This window comes from Diabrotica virgifera, chromosome 5, assembly GCF_917563875.1.
Source record: "Diabrotica virgifera virgifera chromosome 5, PGI_DIABVI_V3a".
Lineage (NCBI taxonomy): Eukaryota > Metazoa > Arthropoda > Insecta > Coleoptera > Chrysomelidae > Diabrotica > Diabrotica virgifera.
The window spans coordinates 136566054-136592940 of NC_065447.1; the positions used below are offsets into that span (position 1 = coordinate 136566054).

Sequence of the window (26887 nt, forward strand, 5' to 3'; positions counted from 1 at the left end):
CGTTTTTTTCTGTCACATACAATTTAATGCGATAGAAAGAAATCGAAAAACTGTGACGCACTGAAAGATCCTCATGAGAAAAAGCATAGAATACAAATTTTATAAACTAAAAACTCTGAATCATCTTGTTTCCTGTGTTGAAAGGTACGCGTGTGTGCCTCTTATTTTGTCTGCAATAAAATAGGAGTAGGTTGAATGGTCAAATATATTATAGAATTTATAGAAATAAAAGTCACCTAGTTTGTTAAATCTTGCCCAAGTATACTTTCCCTTCTAGAGCATCATCAGGGGCGACTGAAATAAGCCAAAAACCGCCATTGTAAGAAAAGAACTAGTTGGAAAAACTTTGACAAAAATCGAAGTTAATGTGAAATAAAAACTATTGTGTGATATTGATTTGAAATAATAATAAAAACTGATAATTACGTTATTGTAATTTTTTATTTCACATCAACTTCGATTTTTTGTCAAAGTTTTTCTAACTATTTCTGTTGTTACAATGGCGTTTTTTTTTTGGCTTATTTAAGATGTCCCTGATGATCCTCTAGGAGCAAAAGTTTACTTGGACAAGCTTTAATAAACTAGGTGCTCGATATCTGCCTTTTATTTCTATAAATTGTCTACAGTAGACTACTTTTTGTGCTTAGGATATTAGTATTTCAGATTTTCTATATTGATTATAGATGCTTATAGGGCCGGCGTAGCTCAGGCGGGAGGATGTCTGACTCGCATGCTGGTAGGCCGGAGTTCGAAACCCAGCGCCGCCGGCGAGAACAGCCAGACATTTTTAAAAATGTCTGTAGGCCCCAGGTCGACTCAGCCTGAATAACATGAGTACCTTTGGTAAAACCAGGGGTAATAATAGGCGGTTGAAGTGTAGCATTGGCCCTGTTACCTTCCTTGTATACCGTAGGCCCTAGATATAGCAGACTACCCTGCTATAATCCCAAAGCCGAGTCAGCCGTATAAAACGGGAGACTATTATTATTATTATATTGATTATATTTATTGTTGTTTAAATCATTAAAATTGAAATGCATGTCAACCTGCTCAATATCCAAATTTATTTTTCAATAAAAAAAACAGTTAGAGTATTGATGGATTCGACCGTTACTTGATGGAAGTTCATTTTATCTGTTTGTTTTCTTTACTTCCACAAAATTTATTACAACTAAGTGACTACAGCTGTTTCGGCAGAGTGCCTTTCTCAAATGATTTAGTTTACAATGGTTTGCCTATTTAAAGTCTTTAACTGAAGAGGTTGAGGAGTGGGGAGCTGTTTGTCTCGAGTTGGTCATTCAGAATTATATCTGTATTTTTCAATTTATTAATTTACATAGATTCTAATAAAGATAGCTTGAGGCCTTTATTTTGAATATGCAGAATTTGAAACTGTTCATTAAAAGAATGATTATGATCTAGAAGGTGAAGTGCGTATGTAGAAGTGTCTGTTTTTCTATTGTTGAAAGCCGTTTTGTGTTCTGCTATCCGTTTGTCAAAGGTTCTGCCAGTTTGACCGATGTAAGTTTTCGGACAGTCACCACAAGTTAGTTTGTACACACCACTCTGTAGTTGCTTTCTCTTTCGGCTTTTATTGTTCTTATTAATATATTTACTTAAGTTGTTGTTAGTTCTGAAAGCTGGTGTTATTCCTTTCTTTTTTATGTATCTGGCTATTTTAGTTATCTTGCCAGTATATGTAGAGAGCAGACGGTACTGGGTTCTTTCTGTGGTGGTGGATACACTAATTTCAGGGCTTTCTTATGGAGTTTTTGGTTTAAAATTTTGTTAACTGTTTGTTCGTTATAGCCATTGTTTACTGCTATTTGTTTAATGATGTTTAGTTGTATCTCGAAGTTATTTTTTGTCATGGGAATTTCTGTCAGTCTATGTATCATGCTATGGTAGGCTGCTAATTTGTGTTGTGTAGGATGGGATGATGAATTGTGTATGGTTGTGTCAGTATGGGTAGGTTTATGATATACGGAGAACTCATGTTAGTTGTGTAGTCTGGTAATCGTTACATCTAGAAAGTTTATGGAATTATTCTGTTCTGTTTCTATTGTAAACTCTTTCTATTGTTTCTAGATCGGATCATTGCATCTGAAATTTTACACCTTCTTGAAATTTGCATAAATCAAGACTATTTTGAATTCAATAATCAAATATACACAAACAACAGTGCAGGACTTATTACGGGTAGTCCTCTAAGCCCATTGCTATCAGATATATTTATGAACCAACTTGAAACAACAATTTCTAAACATTCCGTATTTAAACAGTTCTTATATTGGTGGAGATACATAGATGATATACTAGTATGCTTTACAGGAACTAACAGACAACTTGACCAATTTCTATCATACATTAATTCACTTCATAGTAATATTGAGTTTACAATAGAAACAGAACAGAATAATTCCATAAACTTTCTAGATGTAACGATTACCAGACTACACAACAATCATGAGTTCTCCGTATATCATAAACCTACCCATACTGACACAACCATACACAATTCATCATCCCATCCTACACAACACAAATTAGCAGCCTACCATAGCATGATACATAGACTGACAGAAATTCCCATGACAAAAAATATACGCACTTCACCTTCTAGATCATAATCACTCTTTTAATGAACAGTTTCAAATTCTGCATATTCAAAATAAAGGCCTTAAGCTATCTTTATTAGAATCTATGGAAATTATTAAATTGAAAAATACAGATATACTTTTGAATATCCAACTCGAGAGAAACAGCTCCCCACTCCTCAACCTCTTCAGTTAAAGACTTTAAATAGGCAAGCCATTGTAAACTAAATCACTTGAGAAAGGCACTCTGCCGAAACAGCTGTAGTCACTTAGTTGTAATAAATTTTGTGGAAGTAAAGAAAACAAACGTTTTCAGTGTTTTATTGTTAGAGTTAGAGTATTCCTCAACATTAATTTCTAGGTTACATTTAATCCCAAACGTTGGTTGTCGATAACTCTCTTGATGCTTGTGTTGAAATAGACCGTTATCCGCTATTTGCGTCTTGACACGGTATTAACGTTTGCCTTTGCGATATGTCTCTAATATAGTATAAATATCAATTTTTTATAATTTTGCAGCCTTTATGGAGCCCGACCATCTATCCAAAAGATACAGGCGTAGCACCACGACAAGCCGAAGAAAGAGAGAAGCGCCATATACAATATATCCCGAAATTCTAGTAATTGTAGACTATGATGGTTACCGATTGCATGGTGGAGATAATCTGCAAATCAAACGATACTTCGTGTCATTTTGGAATGGAGTAGACTTAAGATACAAGCTGCTAAAGGGACCAAAAATTAGGGTATCCATAGCGGGTATTATTATTAGCAGAGTAAGTTTTGCGTTAATAATGTTAAATTTGTGATAGTTAATATATTCTTAATCCATAAATTATCATTATTCATAAACGGGGAGGTGTGACGTAATTGGACACAATTTTGTATTCATTGTTAAAGTATATAATAATAATATCAAACACAAAACAATGCAGTGCTGGGTAATTGAAATTAAATGACTCGAGTTTTTTTAACTTAATGTTTCCAATTATTTTTTCTCGCTAGATTTTTTCGTTTCTAAGTATTTCCTTCTTCTGAATTGTTTACTCTACTTTTGACTTCTTTATTTCTATCTAATATGTAATCTAATAATGCGTTCACGTTTTTGTATTACGGTTTTTATTTTATGTTTATTATATTTTACCGCGTTTAGTGTGCAATTAGCTATACTTCTCAAATTATTTAAATAATAACATCTTCTTCTTCTTTTGCCCTTTAATTCGTCCAATTTTGAACATAGGCTTCCCCCAGTTTCCTCCATTCGCTTCTGTTTAGTGCTTTCTGTTTCCAGTGCGTTCCTCCTATCTTTTTAATGTCGTCTCCCCATCTCATCTGGGGTCGTCCTCTTGCTATCTTTCCTGTCCATGGTCTCCATTGTTGTATCGTGCTATTCCACCTATTGTCCGTTTGTCTAGTGTTATGACCTGCGAAGCTCCATTTTAGCCTGGCTATATGTTGGCCTGCGTCTTTGACTTTTGTTCTATTTCTGACCCAGTTGTTTTGCTTTTTGTCTGTCAATTTTACTCCTAACATTGCTCTCTCCATGGCTCTTTGTGTCTTCATTATTTTATCCATGTTTGCCTTGGTCAAGGTCCATGTTTGGCATGCGTATGTGAGAATTGGGAGTATGCACTGGTCAAACACTCTTGTTTTTAAGTATTGTTGTATTTTTTTATTCTTTAGGACCCATTTTAATTTTCCAAATCCTGCCCAGGGCAATCTGACCCTTCCTTTTACCTCCGCTGTTTGGTTTTCCTTATTTATTTTTATCATCTGTCCCAAATATATATAGTCATTAACCGCTTCTATTGTGGTGTCGTTTAGTATTACGTTTCTATTGTCTTGTGTGTTTGTCATTGTTTTTGTTTTGGCAAAATTCATTTTTAGACCTATTTGTTCGGGTTCATTTGCTAGTTCGGTTAGCATGGTTTGTAGTTCTTCAAATCTTGATGCTATGACTACTACATCGTCTGCATATCTTAGGTGGTTTAGTTTCTTTCCATTTATGTTTATTCCCATGTTTGTCCATTCCATTGTTTTGAAAACATCTTGCAGTGCTAATGTAAATAGTTTAGGAGAAATAACATCTCCCTGTCGCACTACTCTGTTAATTGGTATGGGTTTTGTGGTTTCTTCCAATTGTACAGTTGTTTATAGCCTTTTCTATTGCCCACATTTCCACGCTGTCAAATGCTTTTTCGTAGTCAACGAACGCTAAGTGCAGATCTATATGGTATTCGTTAGCTTTTTCTATTAGTGTCCTAATTGTTAGAAGATGGTCAGTGGTGCTATATCCCTTTCGGAATCCTGCCTGCTCTACTGGTTGATACGAGTCCAATTTGTGTGTTAGCCTGTTGTTGATAATCCTCATGAATAGTTTATACGTTTGCGACAGCAGTGAGATGGGTCTGTAATTCTTTAGGTCCTTTCTGTCGCCTTTCTTAAATAGCAGGATTGTAAGACTTTCGTTCCATTCGTCCGGTATTTCTCCTTTATGTAGACACTGATTAAACAGATTTCTTAATGTTTGTAAGATGTCTTCTTTCCCTTCTTTCAACATTTCAGTAAGGATTCCATCTGGTCCTGGTGCCTTGTTGTTCTTTAATTGTGATAGTGCTGCTTCTATTTCATAATTTTCTATTTTTGGTAATGTTTCTGAGTTTACATTCGTGATTGTTTTCTTGATATATTCCTGAGTGTTGAAGTTTGCGTCTTTCTTTGAGGTGTATAGTTCTTTATAAAACCTTTCTACTTCTTCTGATATCTTATCTTTTCTCCTCTCTTCCCGTCCTGTTTCATCCTTTATTGAAATGATTAGTGGTTTCCCTAAATTTGGTCGTAAGCATTTTAGGCCCTTATTTCTCTCAATTACTTTCTCGATTTCATTTTCAGTGTGTTTTCTTAGATCCTCTCTGGTTTTTCTCCTAATAAGTTTGTTCAGTTCTACGTATTCTACTGTGTTTCTTTTGTTTTCGCTTATTAGTTTTCGTCTACTTTCCATTAATTTAACTGTAAATAATAACATAAACAGCCACAAATGCTTCAATTTTAAATGAAATCATGTATTTTTATTAATTTACTACTTTTGAGTTATCTAATGCTCGTATTTAACTAACGCCCGGTTTCATAATCAACTTAAAGTGAACATTAACTAAAGTTCACTTTAAAGTTGACATTGACCCATATGAATGGACCGTGATAGTCGTGACGTCAAATCAATGTTGGCTACTCTGAATTGGTTTCCAAACAAAGCAGAAATTCACACATGGTGTTTGTTTTGATTTTTATATTTGGGATGTATTGCTTGTAGGATGTTTAATTTTTACAAAATGGTAATGTGTTGGGTACCCGTGATTGTAATCAATGCTCGTAGTATATTTCTCACCACATTTCCAAATAGGACTGGTTAAAAACCTGAAGAAACACAATAAGTACTATGTAGTGTGTAAATCCTTGATTTTGTGTAAGGACATTTATAAAATTAACAGCAATATGATTGATATGACTAACAAACATTGTGTCTTTAGAAAAAATGTGCAGGTGATTGTTAAAACAAAATAAAATTAAAAATGATTACACAAATCACCTGTATAATCAATTGACAGTTGCTTTGTTTGGTATTTTTATATCAATATTTGGAAACCTTTTTGACGTTTTGACGTCACACTATCACGGTCCATTGCATTGATAAAAGTCCAATTTAACTAATTATGAACCCGAGCGTAAGATGCAATTACATGGGCTAGAGAAAATAGATTGTGATTGCATTATTGTGATTAATTTAAGAGAATTTTTCGTATTTTGTATTATATTCCGTGTTTCTGTGTCAAAAAGGGTAAAGTATTTTCTTCTTGCTGGAATCATACAATAAAACAAAAAAATATTGCGTATGAAATTATATTACATATATGTGATGAATGTAAGAAAGCATGTAGGTAACATATCTTGTATTATATAATAGTAGTTACATTTAAACAATATATCAAAACCCCTAAAGGAACTAAAGAAAATAAAATATTATTGGAACCTCTCTAAAGAAAAACCAACATCCTCATCAGTTTCGATACCTATATCTTCAAATAGATGTTTTTTCGTTTTTGGATAGTTTTCCAAAATGGCGTTTAACATATCCATACCTATGCGTCGCCTCTTTTTAGTCTCTTTTAAGTATTTCTCATATTCCTTTAACACTTGATTCTTTTTTTGTGGGCAAACCAATTCCTTACTGCTGTATTGGTTTAGTTTATTTTTAATTTCTTCCGTTTGTTGTTCAATATTTGCCTTTTGGTGCAAAGCGGAACTAAGGCTGATTTTTCCTTTAGCGTCCGAAATAAGTTTTGATTTGGTTTTGTACTGTTCGGCGACACCTTTCACTTTAATGTTTATTTCGTTTATTGATCGGTCCATTTCTAAAAGCTTTTCTCTGAGATTAGATGCTGATTCGCCCGTTTCTTGAACAATGCAATATACCTGAAAAAATGTTTTATATGTATTACATAGTTCAATCAACAAAATTTTTGAATCATATACAAGAGTGGTAAATTAATAAAGGCAAATAAAACTCAAACTTTAAACAATAAATCGATAACTGGCTATATTCGTTTTTGTATTTTTCATCTTAAAGGTAATAATAAGATAATTTTTTTAATTTAATAAAATTTTAAAAAAATGGTACACTGCCCTCTCTATCTTTCTATTTAACTTTAGCAAAATTTACAATTTCGTCATTGAAATGCAAAAGATGTTTAATTAAAGAAAAATTTGAAAACACACATCGTTTTCACAAGCGTTTAGACAACGACTGACACATGTGGTAAGGGCCAACATATAAAAAATATTTTTTCAATATGTGGTAAGGGCCAACCAGTTTATTATCGAATCAGATGTTAATTATTTTGGTATTGTTAGAATCTTGAAATATTGCAGTAAATATCGCTAAGCCTGCTGGTATCTGGTTTATAATAAGTTGAATTTTTATATTTGTTTATGTAGTAACCTCCGACGCTCCTGAGGGGCATAAGGAGTTTCGAGAAAGAAGAGGAGAGGTTTATGTAGTACATTTTGAGAAATAATATTTTTTTATTATTATTTTCTGTATCTAAGATTTTCATATCTGATAAACTAAAATCGAGGCCTGTTTATTTCAACCACTACGCTGATTGTCCTATATACCTACAGTCAATTACATTCGAGACAAGAAAGTTGGTAAAAGATATTATGACTGATTTTGAAGCGGTGTCTTGTCTTTCAGCTTAATAAGCTGTATTTCGATATGCTGTTATATTTAGCTATTTTTATTTTGGGGATTCCGCTCAGAAGCTTGATTATATTATTAGTTAAGCCATTTATGTGGTGTAACTTTTTGTAAATAACGGGATCTGAAGGTCTGTAGTCACATTGCCAGTCATATAAGTCTGAGTTGTAGATCAGTTGCTTAAGAATTTTACTAGGATAGCCGTTGTTTAAAAATATGTTATATGTTTTTAAATTCCTTTGTGTGAACATGTCATTGCTAATGTGTAAAATTATGTTCTGCATCGCAACAACAGTGTTATGGTTTTGGCGTTTCGAGTGCTGAGAGAAATAATTTATATATCTTCCGGAGTCAGTTGGTTTCTGATACCAATCCAAAATGATCTTGTTCTCTAAGGTTATTATCACATTAGTGTCTAAAAAAACACACTTTGTTCTTACTCTTCCTTAACGGTAAACTGTAGGTGTTTGTGAAATCCATTGAAGATGTCCAGGGTAGTTTGAATACTGTCCTCGAGGATTGTACTTATCACATCATCCACATATTTGTATATGAACTGTCTAAGGTTCTTATGTCTAAGGTTCTAATCACCTTAGTGTCTAGAAGAAACACTTAGTGACACCCTAGTGCCTGAGAGAAATAATTTATATATCTTCCGGAGTCAGTTGGTTTCTGATACCAATCCAAAATGATCTTGTTCTGTAAGGTTATTATCAGATTCATCATCATCGTGGCATCTACACTCCTAGCGGAGTGATTGCCGCCCTCTTTGGGCTCTTCCGATTCGTTTTTCGCGGTGAATCAATCCGCATTAACATTTTGGTTTTACAATTGGTTGTGTGACTTGGCATCTTCTGCAATTTTCCTCCATTCGTTCCTGTTTTTGCTTCTGGTTACCCATTCTCTGATTCTCATCTTCTTAAGGTCCTCCACTATATGGTTCTCCCATTTAGTTTTTTGTCTTCCTCGTGGTCTGCCTGATACCGGTCTCCATTTGGAAATTTTCTTGATAACGGCTTCTGGATTCCTCCTTTCTATATGTCCCATCCATCTGAGTATCTGTGCCTTGATAAATCTGACGATGTCTTCTCCTTTCGGAAGTTCTCTTACTTCGTGGTTCATGAGTTTTCTAAATTCATTATTACCTAAGTTTAGTGGTCCTGCTATCCTCCGAACTATTTTCCTTTCTAGGATCCTCAATCTTTCTTCCTCTTTCTGTGTCAAACACACTACTTCAGCACCATATGTGATTACTGGTCTAATTGCTGCTTTGTAAATTTTCAGTTTTGTATTCTGAGTAAGCTTCTTATCTTTGAGGAAGTTACTGTATTTCCAGTAGGTTCTGTTTCCTGCCTGGATTCTTTCATTAATTTCGATACTTCTATCATTAGTTTCATTAACTGAGACTCCAAGATATTTAAAATGTTCTACCTATTCAAATTCATATTCATTCATATTCTCAGAAAATTCATAATATCAGATTAGTGTCTAAAAAAAACCACACTTTGTTCTTGCTCGTCCCCAACGGTAAATTGTAGGTTTTTGTGAAATCCATTGAAGATGTCCAGTGTAGTTTGAATACTGTCCTCGGGGATCGCACTTATCACATCATCCACATATTTGTATATGAACGGTAACTTGAACGGTAGTCGTGGAATTACTGTATTGAATAGATGATCTAAAACTATGTTGGCTAGAATGGGACTGATCTGAGATCCAGTCCATCAGAGTGCCAGATTTGTGAGTAAAAAGTTGTTGCTGAAGTAAACTTTACTTCAATCAACAGCCAGAAGCGGAACTACGTGACTTGACAATGGTAAGTGCGACCTTGCCGAAACGTAGTCAAAATCATGGTATTTCTAAAAACCAAAATTATTCAAGCGAAGTCAAATATACCACGGTGACAGAGCAGATAATTTAAGTCTTACGTAATGTAATACCAAGATAAATAAACAGAATTACGTAGACTCGCAAGTTTATAGCAGTTTAAAAAAACGTCTGGTAGAAATAAAAATTAAACATAGACACCGTGAATGATAAAAGATATCCGTAGGAATGGACCGAAATTTTAGAGTGGAAAAAATTAGTATACTTGTATTGTAACTGTTACCTTTTGCTTTCCATAAGCTTTCTCCCTAACCTGTTCTTTCTTAACTAAGAAATCCAAGGCTTTTTGAACCGCAGATTTTCCGAAATCGCCTTTTACACCACTCTGGATATCATTTGCAGAAAATGGACGATTGTGTTCTTCTAAAAATTTCAAAACAACCTCGTTGCAAGCCATGACTTATATCTAAAACAAATATTAAATATAGTTAATAATTATATGTACACATTAAAGTGTGGGGGAGGGGGGGGGGGATTCTTGAAGAGGAATTTGAACTAAAAGCCCGTTGAACTTAAATAAATAATAGATACTGTAGATTAATAAATTACGAAAAAATGTAGGTGATTTTTGAAACAATGCGACCAAAATTACTCGTTCTTAAAAGAGAATAAATGCATTTGAAATAATTGCGTCTTATGACCGGCGCGTCATTTATTTAGGTACGTCTTCGACGTTTCAATTATTGCAAACACATATATCTACTCAACAGTTGATTTTCGACTCCCCTCTTTGTTTATGACTTCGTCTCTCCCGTGATTTGTTTACTCTAATTAAAAATCTAAAGCTCACGATTTGACTTCGCCATATTTTTTTACAATTTTTCAAAACTGCTGTAGTTTACAAAAGTTACTTAGACTTATTAGTCAGTTTATCGATTTCCGGACTTATTTTGAACGTATATTTTTTCACCCACGAGAAGGGGGGAAACTCATCGCCAGGCAAAGGCACACATCGGGACAATATTATTTTTCTTCTTTGACATGTTACCTATGTATGTGAATGCCAAATTTTACGTAAAGTTCTTTAAAATTTAGAGCAAAAACCCTGAAATAATGTACTAACTTGGAACGTAATTAATACTTTAAATAACACTTTCATGATTTTTTGTAATAACGGAGAGGCAACTGGGTTAAACACAGAATTTTGAAGCGATGTTAATTTTTTACGGCCATTATCAACTGCTTTCAAAACATTTATTTTTTTCAGATAACCACAAAAATTCTCATCTAGACATTTTGTTTTTTACAATTTACACCTTTCAATTGTACTATAGAGTGTATCGACTGTAATAATCTTTTTCTCATGAGCATCTTTCACTGCGTCACAGTTTTTCGATTTCTTTATAACGCATTAAATTGTATGTGACAGAAAAAAAGGCACGTCGGTGATTACAGACATTTATAACATTTATTCTAGTTGCCGATCGAAAAAAAAAATTATTTACGAATTATATAATATATCTACGAATTACGAATACAACCTGTACAATTGATAAGACTATACAAATCAAAGAAAATACCATTTTATAAATGCAATAAACACTATTGATTTGTTTTTATGTCAATGTGACAACTGTTAGATTTAAGTAAAATGTTATGTTAGAATAAATGTTATAAATGTGTATTATCACGGACTTGCCCTTTTTTCTATCATTTGTGACGCACTGAAAAATGCTCATGAAAAGGACCATATCTAAATTTTGTATATTAGGTACATGCTTGTTATTTAACAAGATAATTTTCAGGGAAGAGATGCAACACCGTACTTGGAGAGGAATAGAGTTGGTAGAGATGCCATAGATTCAGCAGCAGCTTTAACGGACATGGGAAAATATTTATTTAGAGAACGAAGACTTCCTGTCTACGATGTAGCTGTAGCCATAACAAAGTACGTATACATTGTTGAAACAATATAGAGAGCCAAATTTAACTTTTCGGTAGGTATGTGCAAAAATAACTAAATGGCATATCTACATCAAATAATAACATACGCGTTTAAAAACATTTTAGACTAAAAACATAAGTTTTCTAGCTGATGAAATAAAACGACACAAATTACTTTATCTTCTTTAGTTTCTTCTGTTCTTCTTTATTCCGACGTTTAGCATAAAAAGCTTGCTTGGATTCTCTCTTTGCTTATAATTGTGAAATTATGGAATTGTGTTCTGCATTTTTGGAGAATTCTTAAAATGTTTATGACGTTGCCGTTAAGTAGCCTTTCTTCTTCTTTTATATAGGCAGTACTTCCTGTTTTTCTTCAACGGTGTATTTCATTCTGTCCCTAAGTTGTCATTCCATCTTTTCCTTGGGCGTCCTATACTTCTTCTGCCTAACGGTGACTTGTCCCTGGCTATTCTTACTATCCTTAATTCTGGCATCCTGCTTCCTGCTTATGTGTTCATTCCACTCTTCTTTTCTGTTCTTTGCCCAGGTATTTATATTGTTTACCCCACATATGAGTCTGATTTCCTCACTTCTTACCCTATCCTGTAGTCCTTTTCCAGCAATCCTTTTAAGATTTTCATTTCGTTAGATGTCTTCGTGTTTTGCTTGTATCTGGTCTTGTTTCAGCCGTGTAAGTCATAACTGGCCTAATAACTGACTTATACAGGGTGTCTGCGTAACTTTGCACCATATGGGAAACTTTTTTAATATCAATTTTACGAAAAAAAGTCATTCTTCATAAAGTGCTCTGCATAGTCTAAAACCTAAGGTGCAATCATCAGATATCAACAGATTTTGTCAACAGTATACGAGGTATGTCAAAAAATATGAATTTCGCTCAAGAGCAAACTATTTCAAAATATCAAAAAAATTTATTATGAAAAGTTATTTGTAATTAAAAACCATATTTAAATATGCAATAACAGCCATCTACGAGAAAAAAAATTTCTGAGATTTTCCTAAATTACTGATTCCGAACATCATTTTTATTTATTAGACCTGTAATAACTCTTTTATTAATAATTTTAGGAAAAAAAGGTATTCTTCATAAAAATCTGTGCATGGTCTAAACCTCAAGATGCAACCATCAGTTATCCAAGTTTGTTAATTTTATACGAGGTGTATCAAATAATATGAATTTAGAAAGAATTCTTTCTATATTCTTTCTAAATTCATATTATTTGACACACCTCGTATAAAATTAACAAACTTGAAAACTGATGGTTTTATCTTGAGGTTTAGACCATGCACAGATTTTTATGAAAAATAAGTTTTTTTCCTAAAATTATTAATAAAAGAGTTATTACATGTCTAATAAATAAAAATGATGTTCGGAATCGGTAATTTAGGAAAATCTCAGAAATTTTTTTTTCACGTAGAAGGCTGTTATTGCATATTTGAATATGGTTTTTAATTACAAATAACTTTTCATAATAAAATTTTTTGATATTTTGAAGTATAAAGGTAGTTTGCTCTTGAGCGAAATTAATATTTTTTGACATACCTCGTATACTGTTGACAAAATTTGATATCTGATGATTGCATCTTAGGTTTTAGACTATGCAGAGCACTTTATAAAGAATGACTTTTTTTCGTAAAATTGATATTAAAAAAGTTTCCCATATGGTGCAAAGTTACGCACACACCCTGTATATTCGGGCCCTTGTTTCCAATCTTAGGTGTTTGTTTTACCAAATTGTGTCGTTTAGGCATTCGGCCTTTCTACTGGCTTTAATTATTTGATCTTTTACCTCTTCTTCGATATTGTTGTCGGCTGATAGATTAATTCCCAGGTATTTGAAAGTTTGTATAATTTGTTGTATAATTTGATTGTCTAACTCCAATTTGCATCTTATATGTTCTTTGGCTATTACTAAGCTTTTTATTTTTTGGGCTGATATTTTCATATTCATTTCTTTTGCGTTAATGTTGAATTCGTGCAGTAATCTTTGTAGGTCGTCTTCGCACTCTGCTACTTAACACGGTGTCATCGGCGTAACAGAGTAATTTTATCTCTCTATCGCCCATTTTGTACTCTCTTTTTTTCTTCACTTGTTTTATTATTGCATCCAACATTATGTTAAACAGTAGAGGGCTTAGTGAATCTCCTTGCCTGATTCCTGTGTTTGTTTATATGGGTTCTGTTATTATTCCAATGACTTTCATTTCTATTTTATTTCTTACATATATGTTTTCTATCAGTTTTATGATATCCAGTGGTAAATTTTTGTCATATAGTGGGTGAATCACATCACATCAAACGCTTTCTCTAGGTCTATGAAACAGAAAAAGGCTGGTTTCTTATATTCTAATGAATTCTCCGCTATTTGCTTATCACAAAAACTGCATCGTTACATGATCTTCCAGTTTTAAATCCTTGTTGTTCTTCCGATATATTTATGCAGGCCATTATTTTCTCCATCAGTATTTTTGTTGTATTCACAACAAAAAAAGTAGCCTTTAAGAGAGTAAACAATACCATACCTACACATTGTCAAAACTGATACAAATACAAGTACCTACCTACTAATATTTTTTGGATATGGTGATACTTAGGACGAATCAAGTCATATTTTCAACGGTTTAAACCCAAAACTTCTTCCAGTAGGTAACTGTAACTATTAATGATAACCCTTAGATTTCCTGATAAATGTTTAGGAAAGCCCTAAAATGTCAACAAATCATGGTATATGCATAAAGTATGTACAATCCATTTTGCATACAATTTCTTCAAATTTCTCCATCCTTTCAAAATTCAAACTCACCAAGATTTACCCGAAGGTGATTTTGTTCGATGAACCTATGAAAATGGACAAATAGAAAAAATGGAAGAAAATTTCAAAAACAACGAAATTAGAGGGGCTTACGAATACCTAAAAAAGATAAAAAGTGGGTATAAACCTCAAACAATTCTATGTAAAGATGAAAGTGAGCAAATAATCAGTGACCAACAGAAAGTCACAGAAACCTGGAAGCATTATTTTCAGACACTACTTGGAACTCAAGTAGACATGGAAGATGAAATGGGTATGATCTAAGTAGAAGAGAATGGAGTAGAAGCTCCAACCATAGAGGAAGTTCTCGAAGCCATTAAGGCCCAGAAAAACAATAAAGCTCCGGGAGTTGACGAAATACCAGCAGAACTATATAAGGTAGGTGGCGACCACCTAGCAAGTCACATCCACGCGCTCATCAAAGACGTATGGCAAGAAGAGAAAATACCCGACCACTAGAAGAAAAGTATAGTATGCCCGATCTATAAAAAAGGAGACAAACTCCAATGCAAAAACTACCGTGGAATCTCTCTACTATGTACAGCATATAAAGTGCTCACGTATATTATAAACCAGCGGCTCCAACCACTAGCAGAAAATATTATTGGAGAGTATCAGACGGGCTTCCGACGGGGAAGATCGACACTGGATCAAATATTTACAGTCAAACAGATCTTGAGCAAAGCATGGGAACACGATGTTGATGTTCACAACGTGTTTGTAGACTTCAAACAGGCATACGACTTAGTCAAAAGGAACAAACTATACTATATATTGGCTGAATTGGCAATACCACACAAGCTAATAAGACTCATTAAAGCCACAATGGATGAAACTCAGGCATGTGTACGAATACAAAACCACCGGACAGACTTTTTCAACATTTCGCAGGGACTAAAGCAGGGAGATGGGCTGGCCCCAACATTGTTTAACCTGGCACTGGAGTATGCGGTTAGGCAAATGCAAACTGGATGAGGAAATCTACTGACAAATCGAACGGTTCAACTGGCCGCTTATGCTGATGATAATAATATTATGAGTAGAACATCAACAGGAGCACAGGAAACATATTCAGAGTTAAAAACAGAAACAAAAATGCTAGGTCTGGAAATTAACACAGAAAAAACAAAGATAATGACTCAGACGAGAAGAAATATAGTCCCAGAAAACATTATACATGAAGATGATATTGAAACGGTTGAAAAGTTTACGTACCTGGGAGTAAAAATATATGCCGACGGACCAGAAGATGGAGAAATACGGAAGAGAATAACGCAGGCAAACCGAGCTTATTTTGCCCTCTCCCATATATTTCGGTCTAAAAGTGTCCACCGAAATACAAAGATAAGAATCTATACAACCTTAATTCGACCAATAACATGCTATGGCAGTGAAGCCTGGGTCCTGAAAGAAACATCCAAAAACAAACTCGACACATTCGAAAGGAAAGTACTTAGGAGAATACTAGGACCTGTGAGGGAAAACGGAATCTTCAGAAGTCGATACAACAACGAGCTTTATTAAGTTTATAAGGAAACGCCCCTGTCAGACTTCATTAGAATACAAAGATTGCAGTGGGCCGGACATGTGATAAGAATGGGAGAGGATAGGCTACCAAAACGAGCACTGAATGCTAGAATGCAAGGAAAGAGACCGGTTGGGAAGCCACGAAAGCGCTGGGAAGACACAGTAAACAGCGACGCACAAGCCCTTTTAGGAGTCCGTGTATGGAGAAGAGCAGCCACAGACAGGCAAGGGTGGAGGCAAAAAATAAAGGAGGCCAAGACTCAATTTGGGCTGAAGTGCCGTAGAAGAAGATTGTGTTCGATGATTAGAGTTTTGTGAAAATGCAACAGAAAATAAGTACCTATGTAAAACAATTTCTGAGATTTTGTTGTATTCACTGATGAAGCCAGATTTTGTAGTGAAAAGGCTTAATGCTCGAACTATTTTCTGGGACATTCTGTATATATTTTTGTTACTAGTCTACTTACGGTTTTACCGGAAATACACTTAACTTATTCAAATGGGCCACAGTGTATATTTTTGCAGTCCTCACATACGGAGCAGAAACCTTAGCCGCCACAAAAACTTCAGCGGAAAAATTTAAGACGAAAGATGAACAAAAAATTGGTTGAAAAATTGCTTGACTACTTGGAGACAAGAAAACTTGGGGACGACCCCAAAGTGATGGACCGACGACCTCAAAAGAATTGTAACCAGTTGGATAGCAGAGGAGCCGAAAAAAATAGATAGAAATATCTAGAGAAGGTCTATGTTCAACAATATACAAATCAGAGTTAATATTAAGATTGTAGATCTTTATTGTAGACGACTAATTTTTAAAAGTAATTATTAATCAACAATAGCTATTTGTATAACAAGGGAGGAAAGTGCTACTTTTCCTCCCGAGAATGAAGTTTACTGCCCGACGCGTAGCGGAGGGCAGTAATCATTCAAGGGAGGAAAAGGCACTTTACTCCCATGTTATACATATGATTTTTCCACCTTCCTCAAATAACAAGTCATTTTTTCATTTTTACTTAATTTATTTATGTAACTAACCAACAAAATTTATTAGAACTAATAATAACAAGTAGGTACAATATAACTGTCAACTGTCAAATATAAGTCAAATTATTAATGTAAACATTGTTAAATCAAAATAACAATTTACTGTTTTTACCGTTCTACAAAATACAGGGTGTATTATAAATAAACGTTAAAATGTATAGATACTTACTTAATAGAAAATAGATATTGTACAGGGCGTCAATAAGTTATATATCATGAATGAAATACCATGACGTCACTTTTACTTTTCCTCCCTAGGGAGGAAAAATATTTTCCTCCCTAGGGAGGAAAAGTACAACTTTGCTCCCTACAATCAGGTCCGGAAAAGTATACTTTCGCTAGAGGTAGGTGGAAAAATATTTTTCTTGCAACCAATCAGTTAGAAAACTATGTAACAACCGAAAAAATAAAGTAAAAAAATAAGGACAAAATAATAACAATCATTTACAATCATGCATATTTTTTGCAAATATGTAGAGACTTGTAAATAATCACACTTGTTCATATTTTATTCAAACATTATACTTCTGATTTTTTGTATGTGATTTTCTAATAGTATTGTAGATATTTGTAGTGATGCATACGTAGCTAAAATGAGACTCTACACTACAGCTCCGTTACATATTTGTAATAATTTGTATTACATATTTGTAATAATATATAAGTGTTGAATATTATGCAGACCGTTAAGAGGACCTATTTAACAAATGAATTTATTATTAATACATTTTTTATTTAGATATGACATGTGTCGGCGTAGGAAAGGTGGACGCTGCACCAAAGGAACAGCGGGTAATTTTCTACCCTAATTATTTATTTTTTATTTATTTATTGATAGCGTGTACATAAGAGCAGCTGGGACTACTAACTCGGATCAAAGAGAACCAAGTGGAAGGGTGGTGCCATCGGATGGTGAAATGAAAACTAATAAATGTTATTCTAACAATAAGTTCTATTTGCAAGAGATACCAGATATGTATTGTATAATGACATCTATGTGATAGCTGTCACGTATCGATTTGAAATCATCAGGTGCATGCCTATTTGTCAATAATAATATTTTAAAATACAATTGCATGACAAAACTTGAGTTTGTTTATGGCTAGTCAGTACCTATTTATTATATTTATTTATATTGTTCTAAAATTTTGCATATTACATTATCCAAATTAAGTTACATTATCATTTATTTATCGGTTACATGACTAGTTCAATTATTTTTACTTTATGATCGTATAAAGGAGTCGCACAATTAATAGACCATACGACAACTGGCGTAATAAAAGATTAAAATAGATTGATTAACATAAAAATGCCTAGTAAAATGTTTATTGTAACAAAATATGTTAAAGCTGTGAGATTATTATTGAAAATTTGTAATAATTTATAAAAAACTGAATATATTAAACTCAAAATTGGAACAATATTGTTCCTCAGAACGTGAAACAGTTGTCAAAAATACTATTTTTTGACAATTTCTGGATTTTGCTTACAATTAATATTTTACTAAAACTAAGGAAATATTTGTGTTGGGTCATTTTGATCTTAAAATTTTTTCTGTTGCCATATGGTGAATTAATAATCTGTATTATAATCAATATACGATTAACTATTTTCGTTTTTACGACTCTTTAAAAAATCGGTATAAAGGATCATTATATAATAAATATGTTAAACATTAAAATGGTATCTCTTGATGTATTTTAAGAAAACAGCTAATGACATTTTTGATAATGGTATATACAATTTTATGCTTTGTGATATAACAATAATTGTTTATTTGTGTATTCTAAATCGTGGCACTAGGCAGGCGATAGTAGTGAAAGTGTTGGTTTAACACTAGTACTCTGAGAAAAGTTATAGTTTAAAATAATTTTAATGATAATTAAACAATATTGAAATTTAAAAATAAATGTTTAAAAATAAATAAAAGAATTAAAGTAACTAGTCTTTACTATACACCATGGTATATACAACTTATACAGGGTGTTTGGTAAATAATGGGCCATAGCTTAACCTTAGATTCCTGAGCTTAAAATAGGTCGATTTAAGCTAACTTACCTTAGTACGAAAGTTGATAATAACCGAAATAGTCAAAGTTAAACTTTTATTTTATTCTTGAATATTTCCTGAAAGGTATGGGATAACAACAAGATAATTATTTGGTAGGCGGGGGTTTTTTGGGACGAGAAATCTCAATTCGCCACCAAAAATGATGTATTATCCAGAGGGCGCCACATACGTCTTTCGGCGCTCATTTAATACGTTCATCTTTTTTATCCCTCAATCTACATACTTTTTGAACCAAAACTTTTATTCTCTTAATATTTTTACTTAAAAAAGGTATACTACATTCATCTCGCTAAACTCAACTGTTTTCGAAATAAACGCATTTTATTTCTGCGGTGCCACATAATTTTTTGCATAATATCATTGTAGTTACAACCGAAAAATAAACCTAAAACCATAATAATTGTGCAAGTTCTTATAATTATATCATTTCATTGCAAATCCCCTTTAAAGGAATTTGCGATACAGTTTTGGAAGTTATTATGGTTTTAAGTTAATTTTTCGGGTGTAACTACAATGATATATTATGCAAAAAATTATGTTTCATCGCAGTTTAAACTGTGTTAATCTCGAAAACGGTTGAGTTTAGTGAGATAAATGTAGTATACCTTTTTTAAGTAAAAATATTAAGAGAATAAAAGTTTTGATTCAAAAAGTATGTAGAGTGGGGGATAAAAAAATATTGAACGTATTAAATGAGCGCTGAAAGACGTGTGTGACGCCTTCTGGCTAATACATCATTTTTGGTGGTGAATTCAGATTTCTCGTCCCACAAAACCCCCGCTTCCAAATTTCGTGTTGTTATCCCATGCCTGGCAGGAAATATTCAAGAATAAATGAAATAAAAGTGTAACTATGACACCCTGTATTTCGGTTATTATCAACTTTCGCACTAAGGTAAGTTAGTGGTAAGGTAAGCTCAGGAATCTAAGGTATATACTATCGTATATATTTTACTTTTACAAAGTAAAATACGTAATATACAGGGTGTTTCATTAATAATTGTCCATATAGTAACTGGAGAAACCTTAGCCCAAAATACGAAGATTTAACCTAAAACGCTTAAATAAAATGAGGTTCCTTACTGAGTTACAGGGTGTTTTGTTTAAAAATTTAAAAACTATTTTTGCTCAGCATTTTAAAACTATTCGACGTATCCTTTTCATACTTGGCAGAAAGTACGACTACTATACACCCTACTAAATTATGATAAACAAACGTTTATAGCTACTACCAGAGGCGTACGACAGGGGATAGTGACTGGTTGATCCTTCTCAAATTCTACGCCACTGGAGGAATTACTATTTTAGTGCCATTTTTAATTTCTTCAATACTTTCTACCTACATAATATACTCTTCATTGGTAACGATAAAGTCATTAATTTTCGAGATATTTGAAGTTAAATATGAAACGGCACAGTTATTTTGATTAATTTGCGATATGATTAAAATTTAAAATTATTTGTACCCAGTACTTTAAAACTATTTGGCGTATCCTTATCATACTTTGCAGAAAGTCTAGGTACTGTAAACCCTACAAAATTAAGATAAACAAACGTTTCTAGCTACTACCAGAGGCGTGCGACAGGGGATAGTGGCTGGTTGATCCTTCCCAAATTCTACGCCACTGACGAAATTGCTATTTTAGTGTAATTTTTTGATTTTCCAATACTTTTTATGTAAATAATATACTTTTCATTCGTAACGATAAAATGATTAGTTTTCGAGATATTTGAAATTAAACATGAAGCGACACATTACATTAATCAAAATAACCGTGTCGTTTCATTTTTAACTTCAAAGATCTCGAAAACTAATGATTTTATCGTTACGAATGAAGGGTATATTATTTTTAAAGAAAGTATTGGAGAATCCAAAAATTGAACTAAAATAGCAATTCGGCCAGTGGCGTAGAATTTGAAAAGGGTCAACCATTCACTTTCCCCCGTCGTACGCCTCTGGTAATAGCCAGAAACGTTTGTTTAACATAATTTAGAAGTTTGTACAGTACTTATACTTCCTGCCAAGTATGAAAAGGATACGTCGAATATTTTTAAAATTCTGGGCAAAAATAGTTTTTAAATTTTTAGATAAAACACCCTGTAACTCAGTAACGAAACACATTTTATTTAAGTGTTTTAGGTTAAATCTTCATATTTTATGCTAAAGTTTCTCCAGTTACTATATGGACAATTATTAATGAAACACCGTGTATATTATTATATATTAAATAATTTTATTAAGTCACCAAAAATTTTATATACCTCTAATTTATTTAACAAAGCAATACGTATTGAGTGCCCGACCAATTTGGACGCGTTTTTTTGCAGACTAGACATGTGCAGAAGGTCATACCCGAGTGACGTTTGCAACCGCGGAACGGCAGGTACACCAAAAATTCCTAGAATCAAGCACGTTTTTTCGTACACTAAAGCCTTTCTTTATTTTTCTTCTAAACACTGTAGTTTCTTGATAATCACCCACTGAAACTTAGCACCATTTTAAATTCCTGTCCTCAGCATGTATTATATGTTCAGAATTACACAAAAAAAGTCTGGAATTTTTTAATTAATTTTTTACATTAACATTAAAGATCATTCAACATTTTGATGTTTAATGGTGATTAAATTTCTTCCTGGTAACTTATAAAAATGATGAACCACCTAGCTTGAATTGATACGTAGTCTCTGATCCGTATGTAAGAGCTCTAAAATAAGAGTTTTGCATATTGTTACATTTTTTTTCTTTTTATTACTATAATCTTAATTAACAAATAGATGATAAATATCGTTTATGTTTTGCTCTACAATGCACTCTATACTCTATACCAGCGTTTCCCAACCGGTGGGTCGCGGCGTGGCTCTTACTAATAGCTGAGTTCTTGTTCTCAGTCTGGTTCTGTTATTTACAGTAACATACGACAGTAGCTTGATACTCTTTCTAGCGTTGTTTTCGTTTAAAAGTAGTGAAGTTTTCACTACTTTTTGTATTACTTAACGATGGAAAACTGACTGTAAATTGGGTCTTATGTTAAGAGAAAACTGCAATCTACTGGCCAAGGTGATCTTATTCGTCCATCTTCTAGCAATGACGCTAAAGTGCCTCCAGTATTTTCAAATGTCAAGAAAGGGAAGAAAATGTTACGAAAATATTGTCCTGAATACCTTCAAAACGGTTTCACGTTCATAGGTACGGAAGAAGAACCTATACCCCAATGTACACTTTTGTTTCGAACCTTGGCTAAACCTTCAGTCTTCAGAACTTCATTTCAACCACATTGCAACTAAACATCTAGAAATATTAAATAAACCTTTGATGTTTTTTCAAAGAACTGATTTTGACTCGGTCGAATATGGAGAATGTGGCATCGGGGCAAGGTAATAAATAAAATTACCATGGCCTCTTACCAGCTGTCTTTGCTAATAGCAATAAATAGCGGTCTGTACACACGTACACACCGAGAGGCGAGAACCTCATTTTGCCCGGGGCAGAAATAATTTCGTCAATTCTGTTTGGCGAAAAAGCAAATCAACAGATATGTAAAATATCCCTATTCAACACTACAGTGAAACGTCGAATCAAGGAAATGTCTGTTAACGTAAAGGAGAGTTTATTATCTGCTATAAAAGGAAATAACTTTTATTCGTTACAATTAGACGAAAGTATAGATATTGCTGACAAAGTTAATTTGTTATGCTTAGTAAGGTTTAGTTTCAATGGATCAGTTGAAGAAGAAATGTTATTTTGCACACACTAAACACCACTACAACTGGCCAAGACATTTTCTATTTCTTGGATAGTTTTATTCGCGAAAATGAAACTAATTGGTCCAAATGTGTCGGGCTTACAACCGATGGAAGTGAGGGATGGGTCGCGAATATGAAAAAACATCCGAAGGTGGGTCGCCAGACATAAAAGGTTGGGAACCACTGCTCTATACGAACATATATGTAAACACTACTACTACTATCAGTTTACAGCGTTCTCCGACGCCTTCCGACTCCTAACCGCCATTCTTCACAGAGAGTAATAGACCTGGAAGGATTTCTCTTTTCTCTAATTCTTTTTCAATTCCCTTCCTCCAGCTTCTTCTCGGCCTTCCTCTTTTCCTTCTCCCTGGTGGTGTCCACGTCAAAATCTGTTTAGGTATCCTGTCATCTGGCATTCTCTGTACATGGCCGTACCATGAGTTGTTTTGTTTTTATGTCATCAATTATTGTATGTGTGACTCCCATCATTTCTCGTATTCTCTCATTTGGTATCAGACATTTTCTTGATTTGCCTGCCTGCTGCTCTTCTTCAGAAGTCCATTTCTATTACTAGTAACATTTTCTCTATTCTTTGTTTCAGTGGCAGTGGCCAAACTTCACTGCCATATTCACTGCCATTTATATTTGCCATATATGCTAACACTGGATGGAATTGTACTGGATCAAACGGATACCAGAGAAACAACCTCCCTTCAGTAGCTGAAATGCAAGAAGCAGTTACCAGACTGAAAAACAACAAGTCACCTGGATTAGACAATATTAGCGCAGAATTAATAAAAGAAGGCGGAGACTCCCTATGGAATGCGATACACAAAATAATAGTGAACATATATGGAATAATAAACAACTGCCACAAGACTGGAATACCGGAGTAATTATTCCACTACATAAAAAGGGAGATCAGCTTGAATGTAAAAATTACCGGGCAATAACGCTACTGACTGTGGCATATAAAATACTGTCAAATATTGTCTATCAACGATTGAGACCATATGCGGAACAAATAGTTGGGGGATATCAATGTGGTTTCTGCAGGCAGAAGTCCACAATAGATCAGATCTTCGTCTTGAGGCAAATCTTGGAAAAGACTAGTGAATTTAATATAGACAAACATCATCTCTTCATTGATTTTATCCTTCTATCATCTCTTTATTGAGTGCTTATGATAGTATCCATCTAGAATTTCTGATCCACGCCCTGAAAGAGTTTAATATTCCAACTCAACTCATTGATATAGTAAAAGAAACACTTAAAGTACAGAGCCAAATTCGAATTCAAAACGCACTAACAGATACAATACATGTTAGAACGGACCTACGACAGGGAGATGCCCTATCCTGTTTTCTATTCAACATCACATTAGAGAAAATAATTAGAGAGTCAAAAGTCAACACCAGAGGAACAATAATAACAAAAAGTGTACAAATATTGGCATTTGTAGATGATGTTGATATCATAGCTAGAAGCAAAAGAGAAATGATAGAAGCATTTAATGCGATAGAAAGAGCGGCACAAAACAGTGGCCTAAATATTAATGAAATAAAAACCAAATACATGAAGGCCAGCAAATCGACAGGCCAAAGAAACCTACAGAATCTGACAATAGGAGACTATAACATCGAAAGTGTAAAAAATTTTACATATCTAGGTTCACTAGTCACCGCAGATAACAATGTCAGCGAAGAAGGCAAGAGAAGAATACATATTGCTAATAAAACATATAATGGACTAATTAAACATCTAAGATCTAACAACATCACGAGAAAAACCAAATGCAAAATATACCAAACCCTGATAAAACCGGTCCTTATATATGGATCAGAGACATGGACACTGTCGAAAAGCGATGAGAACTTATTAGGTACGTTTGAACGAAAAAACCTCAGACACATATATAAGGGGGTGAAAGAAAATGACTTATGGCGCAGAAGATATAATTTTGAACTATATGCAGCATACAACGACCCCGACGTCATAACATCCATAAAAATCGGACGTCTGCGCTGAATGGGCCATGTTGAACGGATGTTGGAGACCGAAACACCAAAACATATAATGAGGCAAGCACCAGTAGGGAAAAAGTCAAAGGGAAGACCCAAACTTAGATATATAGAACAAGTGGAACAAGATCTGAAAACACTTGAGATTACCCACTGGAAGAACAAAGCAAAGAACAGAACAGAATGGAGGAAAATTCTAGAACAAGGCAGGACCCAAAAAGGGTTGTCGAGCTACTGATGATGATGATGATATATGCAAACACAAATGTGTTAATGTTATAAGCTATTATAACGTTTTCAAAAAAATATGTTGAGATTATTGTAATATCGTTGTTCAATGAGCAACCTTCCAGAGAGCTATCTAAAAATAGTTTCATAAATAACTGGATAAGGTTTTCTATTTGCATCTTTAGATTATTTCGCTTCGATGTTATTTCTTGATTTGACATGTTTTGCTAGCTCAACTTGCTTAGAAGAATCAGGAGTTTAAAATTATCATTATTCTGAAGAACCTCATTTTCGAGGTAAAAAAAAACATTTTTATTATTAAAAAATTAATGAAATTATATTTTATTATTAAAAAAAAATTAATATTCGTGTACCATCATATTATGTTCGACAATGTCTTCATTTCCTCTTTGTCATTTATCTCTTTAAAAAGTTTAAACAATCTTCTATGTCCAAGTTCTAGTTTCGTAAAATTTCGGCAAATTGATGTGAGCTCTACTGTTGTCAGAGGATGTGTATAGGCTTTTACTCAATGTTACTGTATATTGTTAGATTAAAGGATTCTGAGAAAACTGTGTCATGTAATAGGTATAGGTTTAAACCTTTTGACTGCCACCCACAATAAGAGGTTATTGTCCATATGCCAGCGAAATATTAGACCCATAAGATGAATCATATGAAGAACGCGAGAGTTGCGTTGCCGGCACACAAACAAAGGTTGTCAAAACGCGAGAGGCGCGTTGCCGAACAGAAATTTCAATCACCAAAAAAAGAATACCATATACTTACTACAAGCAAATAATTATTACAAAAAGAGATATTAATATCTCTTCTATATTGCAATAGTATTGTAGATCTAGTTAAAAATTTCCACACTTTACAATCAACAGATTCTTGGCAGTAAGAAACAAAGTAGCCTTCTTTATTAATTCATAAACTAGTCATTATCTTGTTATATAATTAAATCCATAAAACCTGTTTTGTATTCAGTTTAACACATGAAATTCCATCACTCTCTTACATAAGACTATTATTCGATGTAAAAATCAATCGCTATTCCGCTCATTACCACCAAATTAATGCTAATGATATGTGGGCTTATTTATAGTAATGATGTATGTATAATAAGGATGAGATATTTGGTTTTAATTAAATTAGTTTAGAAAATTCAAAATTTTGGGCATAGGTACCTACACTGAATTATTCCGATCCAATAAATATATGATAAAATAGAATAGGTACTAGAAAAAACCGATCATGCACTTACTATGAATATTACAGCCCATATATCCAGCAACTTTTTAGTCTCTGGTTTTGTCATCATATTCTCTACTTATTCCTAATTTATGTTATATATGTCTCAAGATCTAATCACGAATGCACATGCTCACAAATTAATGTGTTTACATTATCGCTTTTCCATACTTCTGTACAAAAAACCTGTCCTAGATACCGAAAATAGATAAGCGAATGTTCCAGCTTTCCAAAATATATTAAACAAAATTTCCAATTGTTATATAGATTATTAATTAACATATAGAAGATAATTACAAATACATAAGCCACATGTATATAGGGTGAGGCAGATAAACGGCCTTTTAAAAATATCTCGAGAACTAAAGGCAACAGAATCATGAAAATTGTAATGAGGGGGTTTTGAAGAGTGATCTTCCGGTTATACCGGAAGTTGCTTATAACTTCTTTTTTTTTTAATGTTTTTCGACCAACCCTGTATATTTTTACATTTTTGGATCCTCCTCGATGTCTTCTTTCTTAAAATATGAGGTTT

At 33.5% G+C, this 26887-nt stretch overlaps 2 protein-coding genes across 10 annotated transcripts in view; one reads left to right on the plus strand and one right to left on the minus strand.

Moving 5' to 3' along the window:
* Nucleotides 1-26887, plus strand: part of LOC114333699 (A disintegrin and metalloproteinase with thrombospondin motifs 16) — a 764845-nt gene that overhangs the window by 673861 nt on the left and 64097 nt on the right. For 4 of the 5 annotated variants that reach the window (XM_050650342.1, XM_050650341.1, XM_050650345.1 and 1 more), the window contains exons 7-9: nucleotides 3117-3373; nucleotides 11484-11626; nucleotides 21431-21486. In XM_050650342.1, coding sequence (XP_050506299.1) covers nucleotides 3117-3373; nucleotides 11484-11626; nucleotides 21431-21486 — 456 coding nt within the window. Of the gene's footprint in view, nucleotides 1-3116; nucleotides 3374-11483; nucleotides 11627-17769; nucleotides 17823-21430; nucleotides 21487-26887 lie in introns of all 5 variants that reach the window. The other variant, XM_050650343.1, reaches the window with a different exon arrangement.
* Nucleotides 6479-26887, minus strand: part of LOC114333696 (homologous-pairing protein 2 homolog) — a 168517-nt gene continuing 148108 nt past the window's right edge. For 4 of the 5 annotated variants that reach the window (XM_050650353.1, XM_050650352.1, XM_050650351.1 and 1 more), the window contains 2 exons: nucleotides 9962-10144; nucleotides 6479-7067 (listed from right to left, as the gene is read on the minus strand). In XM_050650353.1, coding sequence (XP_050506310.1) covers nucleotides 6615-7067; nucleotides 9962-10135 — 627 coding nt within the window. In that variant the 5' untranslated portion in view covers nucleotides 10136-10144 and the 3' untranslated portion in view covers nucleotides 6479-6614. Of the gene's footprint in view, nucleotides 7068-9961; nucleotides 10145-25887; nucleotides 26016-26887 lie in introns of those variants that run through there. The other variant, XM_050650354.1, reaches the window with a different exon arrangement.